At 50.9% G+C, this 17,909-nt stretch overlaps 2 protein-coding genes across 12 annotated transcripts; both read right to left on the reverse strand.

Annotated features, from left to right (window-relative positions):
* Positions 1–2,291: 2,291 nt before the first annotated feature.
* Positions 2,292–5,588, reverse strand: HEXIM1 (HEXIM P-TEFb complex subunit 1). Its single transcript, XM_003414297.4, has one exon. The coding sequence runs from the start codon at positions 4,980–4,982 to the stop codon at positions 3,900–3,902; it is 1,083 nt and encodes a 360-aa protein (XP_003414345.1). The 5' UTR covers positions 4,983–5,588; the 3' UTR covers positions 2,292–3,899.
* Positions 5,286–17,087, reverse strand: ACBD4 (acyl-CoA binding domain containing 4). Of its 11 annotated transcripts, none has more exons than XR_010318336.1 (11): positions 16,978–17,087; positions 16,448–16,882; positions 16,046–16,166; positions 15,882–15,966; positions 15,483–15,603; positions 15,180–15,266; positions 14,792–14,862; positions 14,624–14,702; positions 13,752–13,891; positions 13,503–13,640; positions 10,434–10,539 (listed from the first exon to the last, which is right to left on the reverse strand). XR_010318336.1 is itself a non-coding variant. In XM_064271011.1 (10 exons), exons 2-10 carry the CDS (start codon positions 16,533–16,535, stop codon positions 10,414–10,416), a joined length of 912 nt encoding a protein of 303 aa, XP_064127081.1. In that variant the 5' UTR covers positions 16,536–16,882; positions 16,978–17,087; the 3' UTR covers positions 5,286–10,413. The 11 variants fall into 11 exon arrangements, 7 of the variants coding, with proteins under 7 accessions (XP_064127081.1, XP_064127080.1, XP_064127079.1 ...); XR_010318338.1 differs by lacking the exon at positions 13,503–13,640 and adding an exon at positions 13,130–13,217 and having other exon boundaries at positions 10,448–10,539; XR_010318337.1 differs by having other exon boundaries at positions 10,450–10,536.
* Between the last annotated feature and the right edge of the window lie 822 nt (positions 17,088–17,909).

Raw genomic sequence — 17,909 nt, forward strand, 5'->3', positions numbered from 1 at the left:
ATATTGAGGGGAAGATCACAGTAGCTATTTAAAAAGACCATGGGCAGTTTCCTGTAGCAGCTGAACCATTTGAATGTTGTTGGTACGCGAAGGTTATCAGTAGATGATTAGGATTATTCCTGCTGTTGCCTGTGTTAGGGCTTTCGTTGATAGAGCCTTCTCTAAGTAAAACCCAAGAAAAAGTTCATTCAGGAGGATTTGTGAGAGCTAAATTATTGATCTGTCTAAAGGGCCCCCCCAGCAGCCTTTTTTTTTTTTTTGACAAGAAACAGGTTGTAAGCTTTCCAATATTCAAAAACAAGTGTCAAAAGTTAGCCAAAGATTGAATCTTTACCTCCTGGATAGTATATTCTGCCGTGTTGCCTAGTATGACTATTACCCTTCGGTCAGCAGTTTGACATTTTCTGTCTTTTTAAAAGTTACTTTTCATTTCTAGCATCAATAATCATTTACACTCTGTATCAGAAAGGATAGTAAAGTGAAGTTTTTATCCTAATGTTTTATGTATGCAAATGTGAAAAATGGCTATTTTCCAAATACAACAAGCTCAAAGGTACTAAGGTAAAAGTACTACCTTAACTGTAGCCAACTTTTCCACCACACTGTTGTGAATATTTGTTGCAGGAGGTTAAGGGTGTAAGTGGCCAGTGGGCCTGCCCTCAGGAGAACACGTGCGGTGTGTTAACTAATGTTTGACTAAATACAGCCATCATTGGATGTTCTGAAGGTAGACTATTAGATTGTGGATTTTTAAAAAAAATTCTGTGGATTCCCTTTTTGGGTTCTCTGACTTTTGAAATCTTCATGGTAAATTTATTTTCATTTCCACAAGCAGAGAATTTTAGTCTGGATGAAGTGCAAATTAAAATACCAAATGACCAAGTGCTCTGGTCTTAAGCAGAACCAATAGTAACCACAGCACTGCTACCTTACTTTTGTATAGAACATTTTCATTTTTTGTATTTCACGCGGCCACGTTTAACTCTTATAGCAATTATGTGAAGTAGCCAGCAGGTATTAGCCCCATTTTGCTGATGCAGAAACAGATTGAGACTGAGAGGTGTAGAGATGTGTCCAGGGTTGCACAGGTAGTTCATGGCAAAGGCGTGACAAGGACCCTGGTTTTTGGACTCAGTTTGGTGTCATTTTTATTATGTTTCCTCTCTTTAGAGATGCCCAGCCTATTTTTCAGAATGAAACCCACTGGCTTTCTCTTCGCAAAAAACTCTGAAAACAAACTCAGGTCCCTGTCTCCCGAGAGCCTCTTTACGTTATAGGTCAGCCCAAGAAAAGCTGTCCTCACTCAGAGGAGGATTAAGGTGTCCAAGTAGCTGTCTCCAAAGTTTGGGAACCAGTTTGCCCTGGCTGAACACTCAGGCCCCAGTATGAGCAGGGGAACAAATTGCAAGTTCGGTAAGCCTGGTGTTTTGAACGCTCAGTTAAAATGTTTGGCAGAGGGGACTTAAGTGAAAGGTTAGAAAGCGCATAAGGATCATTTGTCATCGCAACCCCATTAATAAGGTAACTAACTGAGAGGCTTCTCCCACTGTCTGGAGAGCAGTATCCTGGTCAAGTGGTCCAGTGTAGAAAGTGTACGTACCTGAAACGTCACACAGACCTCATTCTGAGAACATAAATGTAATAATATAGTAAAATGCCAGTGCCTTTAAAAGCAGAATTCAAACCAGAAAGTTACATAACTCAAGGTAAATCAAAGTAATTTATGATAATTACTTGAAACTGTAAATGATAATTATTTTTTTTAAGGCAGCTGAATTTATCTCCTAAGAGTAAAACCATTTTTTTTTTTTTTGATGGCAAATGCGTTTAGTGATTCTTTCCAAGGTCCTTTTTGGAATTTTAATTTTTCCAATAGTAAGGGAAACAAGATCTTTATAGTTATTCTACCTAAGAAGAGGATCTAAAAATTAAAGGTTCTCCCTGCTGCATCTATCCCATAGTGCATTCCGTGAGGCTTCCACTCTGTAGTGCAAAGCCAGAGGGCAGTGTTGCTGCCTTTCCACCAAGAGCAGGGTTCTGGGGCTGCTGCATGATGTCATAGCAGAAGGAAAATTGAAAACACGAAGTAAACTATTTCAAAATAAACCTTTAATGTAATTATACATTTTTCTCCAGTGGACCATCTGCTAGAATAGGTCCAACTCAATCCAGCTTTGAAGGCCCTGAGACAGTCTTGACCCAACATAATTTCTCTTCATTGATTTGTGTATGCTCCTTATGTATCATAAGGTACATTTAAAGTTCCCACCTCCACTATTTCCATGTAGATGCAAAACCAGGGTTTTTTTTTTTTTCCTTTTACTGCAGGAATTCTTAACCTTCAGGGGGAATTTGACAATGATTCTTTTGAACTCCCCAGAAAAATGCACATATAACAAGTTTACATATAATGTCATGGAGTTCACAGACCCCAAGGCCCCCTCTGGTTTCTAAGGCCCCAAGTTAAGGAACCCCTGTGCTAGTGATTTGAACAGAGCCATTGCTCTAGGGAAACACCGACACAGGGCAGGTGAAGATGGGCTGGGTGATGTAAACTATGGTGACAGGAAGGAACAATCTTACCATTCTTACTGTTTTGATTTTGGAGCAAAAATTAATTGCCAGAGCCTTCTAGCTGTTTTAAGAGCTGAACCTAAAAAGCTATCAGTGCAGTTTAGTAGTTGAGAATAGCAGCTGTACAGGAGTATGCAGGGTTCTTCATTCAGCCCTTAAGGACCTAATTTAGCTTAATTAACCAGAAACTTTACCTTTGATTTGGAGTGAGGGGTCTTCTCTGATTTCAACCCTCCTATTCCTTTTTGATCGGAATCGACTTGATGACAGTGGGGGGGAGGGGTGCGGAATGAGTACAGGGACCACTTGAGTGTTAGACAATTAGAGTAAGTCCTTGGGACCCCCCTCAAACAGCCATATAAATCCAGTATTCCCTACCTCTAAATATCTTAACACAAAGAGCTGCTCCACAAGTTGTTTATCTAGCCTAACCATTGCTTGCAAAAGGTTTACCAAGAGCCTCTTCCAAGCATTCAGGAACTCCTTCCAGCCTTATTTGTCCCAGAGGTAGGGGGTGTTGATTGCTGAAAACCAGCTTGTAGAAAGGAAACACAAGGCTGTTGTCTAACCTAACAAACTGCCAAATTAGGTTTACATTTTTGTTAACAGACTTTTTATGGGTAAGCAGAATTAAAATGTAAACTTTTGATTATAGCCACTTTGCACTCCCCAAAACACCCAGCATCGAGAAAGAAAACCAAGGCACTGGAAAGCAAGCACACTTAAGTATTGAAGATAGTTAAGTTTTTATATTTTGCCTGAACTGTGTATTGTAGCACACTAAAACCCATTCAAGAGAATATCTGGCAAATTGAAAATTCTCCCATTAAAGATTTTTTGCAAACTGACAAATTTAATGATTTCTTTACCCCAAAAATGCAATCACAAAAATTACTACTATTTTGAATTAGCTAGAAATCACACTGAAACTATGTTACATTTACAAATATTAAATTTATTATAACTAGAATGAATTTAATGGTTCTCAGATTTGGCCACCTTAAAGCTCCGTTTAAGGAGGGGTTTTTTTTTTTTTTTTAAACAGAAAAATGCATTTTAACTTGGTCAAATTACACATTAAAAAAAAAAAACTTCTAAAAAGGAAAACAAGAAAAGTAACCCTTCAGATTCACATAATTAAAGAACAGGAGAAAGCACGCAAGCTACATCATAGCTAAATTTACCAAACCAACCAAAGCCGGGGGGATTTTCTCTTCTGATTATTTGTCATAAAAAGGTCCACTGTCTTATATACACATGTATATAATGTTACATTCCATCACTGTAAAAAGTCCCCTTTCCTCCCTCCCCCCAAAAGTTTCAGTCTAGTCTCCAAACTTGGAAAGCGGCGCTCGCTCCTGCTGCCGGTGCAGTTCGTTCTCGGTCAGCAGCTGGAGGTTCTCGGCGCGCAGCCGGTCCAGCTCCAGCTCCAGCTCCCGCACCCGCGCGTCATCGCTGCCCAGCCGCTTGCTTTCCAGCCGCAGCCGGTTGTTCTCGTCCTCCATGCGCGAGAGGCACTTCTCTAGCTCTAGGTATTCCTTGATGAGCTCCTGCTTGCTCATGTTCTGCAGGCTCTCCGCGTGGTACCGCTCGTAGGTTTCCGAGAAGTCCCGCTGCAGAAACTCACTGCCGTCCCCTCCCATTCCGTCGCTGCCCCCGTCCTCCTCACCCGCTTCTTCCATGAAGTCCTCATCGCTGGTATCGTCGGATTTAGCGGCGGCCCGCTTGGGGTAGAGGCCGGTTTTGAGATCCGGCTCCTCCTGGTCGTGGTCATCCATGAGGAATTGCGTGGTGTTGTAGGGCGCGACCGGCTGGCCCTTGGCGAACATCTCGGCTCGCATCCTCGAAGCTCGCTGGCTCTGTTTCTCGTCGAACTTTTTCTTCTCCTCCCAGGTCAGCTTGTAGTACGGTTTCCAATGCCTCTTCTTCTTGGAGGGGCGTCTCCTATGCTTTTTCTTGCCCAGCTGTCTCTGCTGCTGTCCCCACATCTCCTCGCCCCCGGAGGCAGGTGTCCCCAACTTGTTGGCCTCGGAGTCCTGACACGGGTGGGCGGGCGGTCCGGCCTCGGGCCTTGGCTCCCCTCCCGCCGCTGGCGGGGAGACTCTGCCAGCGGGCAGGTCGTCCCCATTCTGGCCCTTTTCCACCGCTTCGGGGCAGCTAGGCTCTGGGCAGGCCTGGGTCAGTAGGGGAGGTGGCCGGGGCTCCAGGTTCCCTTCCCCCTCCTGCACCGGACGGCAGCCCGACTGGGGGGACGCTCTCGATTGCCACCTACTGTCCTCTTCGGGCACCCGCTCCTCCGCGCCCGGGGGGCTCTCGGGGTTCCGCTCTTCATGGACAGCAGCAGCAGCACCTGTACAGTTGTTAGTTTGCGGCCGGTGCTGATATTCTGACAGGAGTGGCTCGGCCATGGCTAAGAGAGTCCTCTTCTCGAAGTTTGAAAAATTTTGGCGAAAAGTCCTTAAGGAAAAAAGGTTTTTTCTTTTTAAAAATATCCAACGGCGTCCTCTTCGGCTAGTAATTCCTGCAGTGAACCTCTTCAATCAGTCCTTCTGCCAGCAAACTCCAGTTGCAACTTGGGGGAGCTCAAGTCAGTAAAGGGTTAAGTGCCCTCAGCGCAGCCAGTTAAGTGGGTCCAAGGGGGTGCAGCGGTAGGAACAGTACGTAATGTACGGAGGGGACAGCCCTCAAGCCTCCCCGCAGAGCACAATCGAAGAGTTGGTGGGCAAAGAGATGAGATTAAGTCCAAAGGGTTAAACCTAGCCCCGAAGGGGTTAAAACTATCCGATGACGCTGCCTCGGAGGGGCCGGATCCACAAAGGGTTAAATCCCTTGCCGCAGAGCCCACAAGGGGTTAAAGTCCCTGAGCCACCTCCTCCCACTTCCACGGTGTCGCTCCAACCCGAGCTCCCAGTTCCCTAGGCCCGGCCGGAGCCTCAGCCGAGGACAGACAAACTCATCTCCCCTTTGGCTCGATGCTCTGCTCAGCTCAGTTCTCCTCCGCCTCCTCCTCTTTTCCTCCCTCCCTCCTCCCCCTTCCGACAGCTTCTCTTCCGCCTCCTCCCCCGACTTCCCCTCCCAACCTGCCTCTCCACCTGCCAACTTCCAACTGCTGTCTCCCAGCCCTCTGCGCCTCTTTTATATAGAAGCCCAGCCGCTCCGCCCCCGCGCATGCGTAACGGAGTCCCCGTCGCGGGAAGCCGGGAATCGTAGTTCCCATCTTTTATGCCCGCCGTCCTAGCGTGCCGTGCGACGTAACCAATCCCAGGACCCGTAGGGGGCGTCTCCCAGGCCTACTCATTCCCTCGCTTCGCCCTCGCTAGGGAAACGTAAGAGACCATTGGCTAAGAGTCACACGGCTCGCCAAGGAAGGAGGGCCAATCGCAGAGAAGAGGGGCGGGTTCTGGGCCATACCATTATGCTTCAGGGATACGGCAAGATTCGGTGGCCCATGAGGGCCCGCACAGGATATTTTTACGGAAAGGTGCGTTTTAAAGGATATTATTGCATTTTGTCCTCAGCAGAAGGGTTGTGAAAAGTACAAGCATTTGTTAACGAAAGCAAAAAATGGTTTATCCCTAAAAAGTAGTCCCCAAAATGTAAAAGAGGATTAAATTCTATAAAGAGAGAAGTTGGCCCACGGCTATTAACTCTCAACTCTTAAGATTATAGCAATGGCTTCAAGGTGTGTGGTTAACGCCTGGAATTGGCATTTGCGGAAGGATATAGTGAACATATTTTGCAATAAAACGAAAAGCGCATCAAGAAGTAAACAAATGAAAAATAAAAAGCGCCGCCTTAAAGGGACAGCGTGACTCCGTTTAGCGTAGCAACCACGGACTAGGCCGCGGAAAATGAGACGGCAGGTTCGAGTCCCGGGTGACGATCCTCGGTCTGGGCTCGGCCCTTTGAGCGAAGGAAGCCGAGCTCCAACACCCGCCACTGGCCCGGTCTCTTGGGGCTGCCTCTGCCACAGAGGCCAATGCAAAATGGTGATCCGCGGCCGTGCCTCTCCCCAGGGTGGGGATCGGAAAGCGCAGGGTGGGAGCCGGGGAGAGCCGGGGCGGGAGGGCCTAACCCCCGGGCCTCAGCTTCTGTCGAAGAAAATGGCCTCCAGGGGCCGACTTGGTCTCTTCACTTCCGACCAAGAGCGTTTCCTGAACCCGGATGAGGGAGTCCATGCCAACTGAGGTGCCTTTGTTGGGGAGGGGTTCGAAATTAATAATGAATTTAAATCATCAACCTTGGCTAGTGAAAGAAAACGGGGTAGCATCTGCAGAGGCCCTTCCTCATGAGTGGGCACTGGCCAAGACCGGAGGGAAGCCACCAGCTTCCCTGAGGAGGAGGCCTTGCCCCGAAATGGGGCGGGCAGGGGGCATTCCAGCCCAGGACTGTGGAGAGAAATTCTTCAGACTCCCAGCCCCTGCCCAAAAGACAGGGTCTGAGAGGACCTGAATCCGCCATAATCACTTTTAGGCTTAAAATCTTTGGTAGTCACCAGCCACCCAGTCAGTGACCCATTCTCATTATTTCTTCCTTAACCTTAAAAAAAAAAAAAAAAAATTGCCATTGAGTTGACTGCAAATCCTAGTCATGACTCATAGAGACCCTATAGGACAGAGTGGAACCGCCCCATAGGGTTTCCAAGAAGGGCCTGATGGATATGAACTGTCAACCTTTTGGTTAGCAGCAGTAGCTCTTAACCACTACACCACCAGCATAATCCGTTGATGGGAATAGCAAACGTTCCTACCACTTTGCACCATATAACATTTTTTTACAGGACTTTTTGACCTCACCACAGCCCAGTGAGTTAGGCAGGGTATAAATTATAGTCCCCATTTTAGAGATAAGAAATCTCTGACACTCAGAAATTAAATGACTTGTCCAAGGTCAAATGACAATTAAGTGGCAATTCCTGATGGAGGCAGGTTATATCCCCCAAGCCATTTTTCTTTCTGTCACAAAGTCTCCTGAAGTCTTCTTTCTCAAGAACTCCAAATTTAGTTACTTTCATTCCCAACAGCTTCAACCTAATTCAGGCCTTTATTCCTTCACTTGGCAAACATTTGTTCAGAGGGCACAAAGGTGAATAAAATGTCATCCTTGCCCTCGGGTTGTGTAGAACGGCCACCAAATCACAATTCAGTGGAAAGAGACCCAAAATGGCAAGTGAAGAAAATCTTGATAGCAGCTTGTGAACCAAGCTGTGTGGGAGTTGGGAACTGTGGCAAAGTTTCATGGAGGAGGTGACTTAGCTGGGCTCCAAAGGATGAAGAGTTTTTCCAGGCAGAGTGTCATGTAGAGGGCATTTAATGAAGAGTGAGTATCATGTCCAAAGAAAAGATTTGTCTGGGGACTCAGGAGTGGTTCTGTGGGTCAGTGTAAGGTGTATGGTGGGGCAGTGGTGATGGACATGCCCTGTGTAGACTGTCTCCAAAGTGAGAAGCCAGCAGAGTGCCTCTGGGGCACATCAGATGTTTTGGAATTGACCACCCAGCTTCTCATTTATGTTTTCCCTGGACTTCCTAGAACTCAGGTCTATCTAAAAAGTCTGCCCTGTGTTTCTCCATCCATGAAGCAGGAGACTCCCTGAGGGCAGGAACTGAACCCTTATACTGGGAGCACCCTGAGGTAAAGGGTTTTTGCAGAGTACTCAGTTGGGAGTAGAAGACCTCCAAATTGTTACATTTTCAGACCCCAGAGCACTCCTGGGTACCCCCAGTAAGGGGATTTGGAAGATATAGCTGAGTACAGTGTCAGCTCACTGGCAGGGCTCAGCAGCATGGTCTCATTTGTCAAACCCAGCTGGGAGTGGGGTTGGGGAAGACAGCCAGACTGATAAGATTTTGTGATACTTCTAGAATTCGAGCAAAGAAAGGGCCAGACCCCTTAAAATTAGCTCAGTTCTAACTCTTGGCCAGGCATTTTACATGCCCTGATCACTTTAACAGCAGGATTGCCTTACGATGAAGACAGCATCACCCCTACTTCACAGATAAGGGAGCCCAAGCTCAGAGAAGTTAAGGCTCTTACCCAAGGTCACACAGCTAGCGTGTGCAAGTGGTGGAGCCGGCCTCAGAGCCATGCCTGCATCCCCAGTATTGATTTCATCCCCTCCCACTGCCCTGCTGTTGTCCATCCTTATCACAAGGGGTTTATGCAGCCTTTCTGCTTGTGACCCTTGAATGGGTCCTTTGGAGCAGCAGGGTCTGTGTCTGTCCTGAGGGGTACCCTTCCCACTTCGGGATGGGCAAAGAGTGACTGTAGCTTCCAGTGGTGCAGACGATGGCTACGTCCCATGGTCAAGGCCAGGGGCTGACGGAGAACTCAGGAGGTTAAGGGTCTCCAAGGAAGAGTCTTAAGAACAGCCTCTTCCTGACTCGGGCGGGAGGGTCCTGGGGTCCCAAGAGGTGGGAATTGCAGGGAACTCTAGGCTGCTGCGGTCTTCTGCGGGGTGGGACCCTGGCCAGTGGCTTTGGAGGCGCTCACAGTGGCGAGTTCTGCCACGGAATTCCGGCCCGTGGCTGGAGCCAAGGCTGCCCGTGTCGGACGACAGGGCTGGCGATGACCGGAGGGAAGCCAAAGCCACTGGGCCGGGGAGAAAAATTAATTCGGAACCCCAAGCAGCCTGCAGCAGCCACGGGCACCCGAAGGTCGGTGCACACGCTGGTGCTCCACCCACCCCGACGGGGGCTCCGGGCTCCGGGCCGCGTGGGGCCATGCCCCCTACTCCGCATAGCAGGGCGGAGATAAGGCTCCCTCTGGGCCTTGGTGTTCCAGAAAGTTCCCTGGGAAAGCCCGAGCGCGGAGATCAAGAGGATACGGCACCCGGAACGGACGGCTGAGCAAGGGTAAGCGGGCAGCTCCTGGGAACCGGGTCTCGGAGCCTCCGTCACAACCGCCCCAGCCTGTGTTATTCTTCTCCAGCCCCCTGGGCTGCCCAGGACTGAGCCCCGACGGGCGGAGGGCGGGGCCGCAGCTGCACCCTTGGCACCACCCACCCAGCGGCTGTTGTAGGGCCCGCGCCCCTCCCTCCCTCCGGGGCCCCCGCCCCGCCCAGGGCGCCCAGGGGCCTTCCTCCTCCCCCCAACTTTCCTCCTTACCGAGGCCTCTGTTTTCCCTTCTCTCGCCTATGAGGAGGGAAAACGTTCCTCATTCAAAAACACCAACCCGGGCCTTCAACAAGGGGCGTTGCCATTGGGGTGGGGGTGCGGGTGCAGGGAAGGGGCTTGTGCCTCGCTCGCCCCGGGCCGAGTTTCTCGCCTCACTACATGGGGGCACAGACTGCAGCAAGTTAAGGTTTTATTTAGTGAAACATTCATTTGTAAAGTGAATCTTCAGCGAAGACGTCCTGAGTGTGTGTGGGGGAGGGTCAAACAAAATCGGTGCTTACTCCTCTCCCCCGAGGCCTGTCCCCTCCCCTTCCCCAACTCATCCAGGTCTCCCAGCCAATCACTCGTCCAGGCCCCGGGCCAAGTCCCAGCTTGCCCAAGAGCTGAGCCTCCTGGGGAAAGGCTGGGGTGGAAGGAGTCGGAGGGTAAAGAGGGCAGGGGCTGAGACCCGCAGCATCCCCCTGTGTTGCCGGCCAACCAAGGACCGGGAACGTGCACCAAGCTGCAGCCTCCTAGGGGCTGTTGGGGGAGGAAATGTTCACGGGAAGCTGCAGAGAAGGGTACGGCCTTATCCAGCCCCCATTAGAGGAGGGGGTGTCAAGGCAAACACTGATGGGGGGTGATTTTAAAGCCTTCTTCACCCCACTCTAGGAAGGCTCAGGACACAGCAGAACCGGGCGCCTGTAGCCTCGCTTCCTCAGTTGGCTGCAGAGACCCCTTCATGGAGTCACCTCTTCTGGATTCGAAACTGTCTGAAGAGCCAGTGGACAACGAAGGGCCACAGGAGGAAGAAGAGCAGTGTGGGACCTGAGAGCCTAAAGGGCCAAGGCCGGGCACTGGGTGGGGGCCTCTGCTGCCAAGAGGAGGGAGTCAGGGATCAGCCCAGGCCTTGGCACAGACTGGGCCCTCCTTAGGAATCCGCTTCCTGAGTTTAGTGGGAGCTCTGCTTCACCAAAGTTATGCGGCCTAGGACAGAGGATACCCTTGCCCAGGAGTCTGGAAGGGAAGGGGTCCACAACGTGTCCCTGACACACAGCTGTAACTCTCTCCCACATCGTCCTCCCCAGAGCAATCCAAGGTTGGGAAGGGACTACCATATGGAGGGATGGCTTCCAGGCTGTCTCCTCTGGTCCACAAAGCAATGACTCTGTTGGTAATCTGAAGACCCCATATTGCCACATACTTCAAAGGAGGGCCCTGGACACTCAAAAACTTTTTTGTTTCTAAATACCATTTCCCACTAAAAGGATCCAGGACTCCTTGGAGAAGTGGCTGATTCCAGGTTTGGGGCAGGGAAGGTAGAAGTGAATGTGGACTATCTTGTACCAGAAAGCAAGGAAGATTTCAAAGATTAATGAGGTCCTGTTATAAGGATGAAGCCCTGGTGGCACAGTGGTTAAGAACTCGGCTGCTAAGCAAAAAGATTGGCAGTTCGACTTCACCATATTCTCTTCGGAAACACCATGGGGCAGTTCTGCTCTGTCCTATGAGGCCATTATGAGTCAGAATCAACTTGATGGCAACTTTCTTTTTTTTTTTTTTTTGTTATAAAGACATAGACCTGGCTGAAAGGGTCTCTGGCAAAGCTGTAACAGTCTGAGCATCAAAAAGAATGATGATTGCACTTGATTGAAATACTGAGTCTTTAAAATCCAAGAGTACATAATGATAAAAAAAACAAAAATTGGAAATTTGTCACCACTGAGGTGACTGTAATTAGAAAAAAATTAAGTGCTTATCCTGCCTTTCCATCAAAGCAAACCAAACCCATTGCCATCAAGTCGATTCCAACTCATAGTGACCCTATAAAACAGAGTAGAACTGCCTCATAGGGTTTCCAAGGCTGTAATCTTTACAGGTGCAGACTGCCACATCTTTCTCCCACAGAGTGGCTGATGGGTTTGAACCACTAACCTTCCAGTTAGCAGCCAAGCGCTTAACCATTGCACGCCAGGGCTCCTTAAGGAACTGTATTTCAGGAAAACCCTAGAGGATTAGAGAAAGTTCTACTATACAGAAAAATGTTAAAGGAATAATAAACTTTAAAAATCAACATTTTTTGCAACCACTAAGTAAATTATTGACTCAGGCAAGGATTATCAATTGCTGTTTAAAACCGTGTGGCAAATGGCGTTAGCAGGGAACTGGATGTTTGTGAAGTGCCAAGATAACACAAGACAGAATAGCCCCTGGCTGCAAGAGGAAAATGTGACTTTATAATTGTGGGATCGGGCTGTTATCCCCTTAATCCATGTAAGTGGTCCATGCTGGAAATACTACTGGTGTGTCCCCTGATGTGAAAAATGTCAGCTCTAATATAACCCGGTCAAAACCATCTAACCTGACTCTAATCCAGCCCTTAGATCTAACTTCTAGCTCCCAGGAAATAAAATGTATAGAGGAACTAGCTAAATGATACCATAAGGATGTGATCAAACAAACCCAGAAGGTGGGACATTCTACAGGACCACTGGCCCATTCTCATCTGCACGTCAGCGGCAAGGAAAAGGGACAGTGCTAGATGAGAAGAGATTTAAGGAACATAAAATGCAGTGTGTGGTCCTGGACTGGACAAACAAAACAGTTGGAAAGGACAATCCTGGAACAACTGGGGTAATTTGAATTTGGATTACGTATTTAATGACATTAAGAAATTTCTAATTGTGTGATAAATGTTTTGGCTAGGTAGTAGAATGTTCCTGTTTATAGAGATGTAAACCCGAGTATTTAGAAGAGGAACATCAGGAGGTCTACAACAGGTACTAAAAAAAAAGGAAACCCTGGTGATGTAGTGGTTAAGTGTTATGGCTGCTAACCAGAAGGTTGGCAGTTCAAATTCACCAGGCAACGCCAGTTACTAGCTGCTGTCAAACTGATTCTGACTTGTGGAAATGCCATGTGTGTCAGAGTAGAACGGTGCTCCATAGGGTTTTTCAACGGCTGATTTTTCTAAAGTAGATCACCAGGCCTTTCTTCTGAGGTACCTCTGGGTGGACTTGAGCTGCCAGCCTTTCTGTTAGCACTGGAGCGTGTTAATCGTTACATCACCCAGGGACTCCTATGATCTATAATCCATTCAAAATCTCAGCCTATAAAGTTAGTAAAAGGTAAAAAAAAGTCCAGTGTGGGTGGGTGAAAGGTGGGCTGCTGTGGGTCTGAGGAAATTCCTGCCACCCTGGTTGACACCAACTGTACCAAGCAGGTTACAGGTCACCTGAGGGATCCCCCACATCCAGCCCCCTCCTGCCCCCTCCACCCCAAGCTTCTCAAGAACAGACCCACTCAGAGTTAATGATGGGTGCCAGCTTTAGGGGGAGAGAGGCCTGGGGCCACTCCTAGCTCCATCACTTAATGTTAATAATAATAGTAACAACAACGGGCCCAGTTGTGAAGGGCTTCCTGTGTGTTGGGCACTGCAGAAGAACCTGCTTGCATTATCTCACCTAATCCTCACAGCAGCTCTGTGAGAGTCTTCCAGGTCGTGCGCCCTCAGGAAAATTACTCAACCTCTCATAGCCTTAGTTTCCTCATCTGTAATAAGGAGATGAAAAGAAAACCTATTTCATAGGGATGGTGTGTGATTAAATAAGATAATGCAAGTAGCAAGTTGGGCACACAGCTGGGACTCAAGAAATGGCAGATGTTACTTATTCTGCAGAAGCCCAGGAGCCAAGGTGTAAGCAGCAAGCAGATCTAGGCATCGAGGAGAGGGGGTGAGGGATGCAAGGGCTGATCTGTTTGGGGGAAAACTCTAAGAATGAGAACAAAAGCCTGACTGATGGGTGCCCTTCCAGCTCTCGGAATTCATTCTCATACCTCTTTGCCTTCGGGCAGATGGAAGGTAAGAGCAGGAGGGACGACCCTCCCCACTCTCCCTTACAGGGTGGAAGCACTTCAGTACCCCTGGCTTCCCTGCTTGCAACATGAGCCACACCATTCTCTGGAGGAGGCAGGCTGTGGGCAGGTGTCGGTATGGGGGCAAAGTCAAAGGTGCCTGGGTAAGGAGGCTGGAATTGGGACACCCAGAGCTCTGCCCCAGTCTTAATGGGGTTGAGGGGGCCTCACCTGCTTGTGGGGGCAGGGCATGCTCTCCAGGCTCTGCAGTCTCCCCTGGACATCCTGCATGCTCTGCTGCAGCGCCCGAACTGTCCCCACCAGCCACGTGTCGAATTCCTGGGGTCCCAGCAGGCTGCCCCCCAAGCCCTCTGCAGAGCACAAACACACAAGGAAGGGGACTCAGGAGGCAGCAGGGCTAGAGGCAGGATAGGGTGGTGGCAGGCTGGGGCACATCCCAGGAAATGCAATCATAGAATGCAATCCTTGTAGCAAGTGTGGCTCTTGGCAAAAGCCATCCATGTGGCTGAGTAATGGGTGCCAGGAGTTTGAATCCCAGCACTACCACTTACAGCTGTGTGACTTTGGGCAAGTGATTAACTTCTCTGAGCCACATTTTGTCATCCAATAATTAGAGTAAGATGCCTTTTCTCTCAGAGTTGCCTGCTCAGAGAAATAAAGGAGATAATATATAAGAAAATGTCCCTATAAGCCTTGGCACCCAGGAAGTTCTAGAAGGGGTATAGGGCAGGACACACTGTTCTCCTTTGAGATTTCCAGACGGGAGGCCCAGAGACAGAGGGCTACTTCCCCTAGGCCACAAAGCTGTGGGTGACAGAGTTGGGATGGGACTCCCATCCCTTCTCAGCACTGGCAGAGGCTGCAGGCTCCTGGGTGGCCCTCGGGGAGAAGATGCAGGGCAGGGACTTTGCCCATCCAGGCAAGTGTCTGCCTGTTTGGCAGCCCTTCATGGATTGAGGTTGCTGTCTCGGTGCCCAGAGCTGGACTTTCACCTCTGCCCTAAAAGGGCAGCTGGGGGAGGCCTGGGTTTGAGAACCATAAGAAAGGGCAGAGGGGGGTGAAAAGGTCTGGCAAGGGCTTACCTTGCTCTCTGGGGGACTTGGGGCTGGTCCTGGTGTCAGGCTCTCCTCCAGGTGCTCCCCTCTGCTCCGCCCAAACCTGCTGAGATGAGTCACAAGGTCTGAGGGTGGGTTGGAGCAGCCAGGGCACAACAGGGGTGGGAAAGGGAGGGAGAATGGGGGTGGTCTCACCAGCTCTGGCTCCAGCTGCTCCAGTGAATCACAGAAAACCTCAGAGTCCAAATCCCTGGGCTGCTGGGACTCTGGGGAGTGGGTAGGCAGAGTTATTGAAAAGAGGAGGCTACAGAGGGAGAGGAAGGGCATGCAACTGGACAGAGGACCTGTTCAGGTGGCAGTGGAGACATTGCCATGAGGGGCGCAAATGGGTCACCCAAGAAGTAAGGCCCTGGCACAGGAGTCCTGGAACCTGTGCCCTGGCCTTTGGGAACCAGGTGGTCTCAGTGTCTGTGGGCATGAGGTGTGAAGGGCAAAGCCTGGCATCCAGCCTTCTCCCCTCCACCCAGCCTGGAGGGCACCCCATCAGGGTTTGGCTCTCTGCCCCTGCTCCCCAGGTACTGACCTGGGTTTGGAGGGGCTGGTTCCTTGGCGGGGTAGGGAGGCTCCAAGTTAGCCCGAACATTGCTGTTCAGTATCTGCTCTTTCTGACCTGCTGAGACACAGCACCCAGAGGTGGGTCTGGGGGAAGGCTGGTATCCCTGCTCCTCACCAGCTCCGGACATTGCCTGAGAACCATTTCACTGGGGGCACTGGTCAGGGTTTGTTATAACAGGGTCATCACATGGAGACCTCTGCCTCCACCTTCCCCACCCCCAACTGAGCAGCCCCCTTAGCACTGGCTCAGCTCTTGTCCTGGGGGCCTGACCTGTGACTCTTCTCAGGAAGGTTTCCGGGGGCCTAGGCATGTCAGGGATCACCTGGTACAGAGGCTTGAAGTAACCAAACATGTCCTCTGCCACCTCACCCAGAGGCACTGTGTCAATCACCTGTAGGGGAGGAAGCCTGTTGCAGGGAGCTGGCCTTGCTGGGCTCCCACCACTGATCTCTCTGTCCCTCCAGTTGAGCCCTCCACCTGGCCCCACCCCTGCCCCATCCTGCCCACTCCATCCTTCCCCAACCAGGGACAAGAGATGGGCAGGGTTGGGAGGCAGCATGAAGGTAGTGACTCCCATGGGGGTGTCAGTGTGTAGGAAACATGGTCAGAGGGGTGGCAGGGTGGGGGGCAGGCCACAGGGGTGGGGGCTTGGCCAGCAGCCCTCCCTACCTTCTGTGCAACCACCTTCATCTCAGCGATGTAGGCAGACATGGCCTCCTCCCTGCTCATCTTGCCCAGGCTGTTCCAGGCATCCCTGAGGGGGGGGGGGCAAAGGGCTGTGAGAGGGCTCCTTGACAGCTGAGGCTTGCTTGCCCAGCCGGTGGGGAGCTCACCACTTATAGCGTCCAATGGGGTCCCAGAAACCAGGTCGGGGAATCAGGCAGGGGCCCATGGTAGCTTGTTTGTAGTAGCTGTAGAAACGCAGCATCTCTTCATAGGAGGGGCGGTAAGAGCCTGGGTAGGAGTTGGGAAGTGGAGGACATAGCATCACCTCCAGCCCCGGAAAGATGAAGGTGGAGGGGAAGTACCTTTGGAGTGGACAGAAATGGTGAGGGGTCCCATCTAGGGCAGCTGGAAAGGGGCAAGTGGCTGAGGGATCCCGCAGGGCAGCCCGGGCAGGGAACTTTCTGTAGGAACTTCAGGAATCAGAGCCACTTCCTACCCAGAGGTCAGATCCCAGCAGATCTGACACCAAAATAAATGTGGGTCCCCACGGTGTTGTCCCCCGGTCTCACCGTTCTTGGGCAAGCTCTGAATGACGCTGACTGCAGCCTGGAACTGCTTCTGGCAGTCTGGCTCTGGGCCTTCATTCTCGGTGCCCATACCCAGCTGCTCCGAGCCCTGGAGCCCTACTTTTGAGCGATTCTGCAAGAACAAATCCCGTCAGAGCAGGCCTCTAGGGCCCACCCCGTACACGCCGCCGTAAGTCATGGATCCACTTTCCAGGAGGGCAAGCCAAGCTCTTTAGAGGCCCAAGTGGGATACGCCGAGAGATCAGAGCCAGTGAAGAGGCCGAGGGAGACTCCTTTTCCTACCCCAAGGCAGCGTGGGCGGGGCGAGGGTATCGGAGACCTCGGGGAGCCCCGGTGGGTGGGCGGAGAGGCGGGTGGTAAGGGTCCAGAATCAAATATGTCCCTTGATGCTCCTCTTTAGGTACGCATCCCCAACTCCTAGACAGGCGAATGGGAAAGTGAGGAGGAGTCAGGGCGGGGCGAACAGTGTCTCACGCTGGACCCAGCACCCGACCCGGCCGCCCTGCACTCACCCCGCGGTGCCCACTGCCTGGACCCCTAGGTCCTCTCTCGCCACTTGGTGGCTGCTTCCGACTGACCTCGGGGTCCAAAGTGGCTGGGACGGGGCCGAGGAACAAGGTAGAAACTTGAGCCAATAGGAAAGCCCGTTTCACATTTGGGTTCTAAACCCCAACCACTCAGCGCAACTCTTTCAAGATTATGCAAATAATTTCACGGTGCCTCTCCCAATCAGGCGGGGCGAATGCTCGCGTCCGACTCCCCACCCCCGGACGGCCAGAGGCGGGCGGCAGCGCCCCCTGGTGGGCATAGTGAAATGACGCTGATTCCTCGCGCCACCTGGTGGAAACCCTTGTCTGGCTGCTTAGCTCCAGCCCCTCAGTTCGGAAAGACCCAACTCACCTCATTGAACAAGTATCAGGCACTGGGGATAAAAAAGGGAGTCATGTCCTGGAGTCAGGCGTTCAGGAGAAGGGACATCGGAGCTGACACAACTAGTAACAGAAGTAAGCCAGGAGAAGAATGAAGAAGGTCATTCCTGGACGAAGGAACTGCAGTACGGAGACGGAGACTTGATATTCAGGAAGACAATTCAGGACCCCAGATTGGCATGGGAACCCGAGCCATTACGCAGAATCTCTGGGTCGGGGATTTCTGAGAATGGGATAGAGCCGGGGGACAAGTAGATGGCAAATCTAGGTCCTGAGAAACCGAGCTTTCTCTTTGGGGTGCCACACTCTTGGCCGCCATGGGGTGGCGCTGTGCGCCCAGCTCTCCACCCCCGACCCAGGGCACTAGCTACGGACAACGTAGACGCGCGCACACGCAGACCTTAGTCACCTGTACACCCCACCCTTCGTGCACATACTCTAGTGGTTTCATATATATTAAGTACACACATAACACGGTTACCACGCGAACCCCTTGCGAACGCGCACTAACGGAT

This window comes from Loxodonta africana, chromosome 18, assembly GCF_030014295.1.
Source record: "Loxodonta africana isolate mLoxAfr1 chromosome 18, mLoxAfr1.hap2, whole genome shotgun sequence".
NCBI lineage: Eukaryota > Metazoa > Chordata > Mammalia > Proboscidea > Elephantidae > Loxodonta > Loxodonta africana.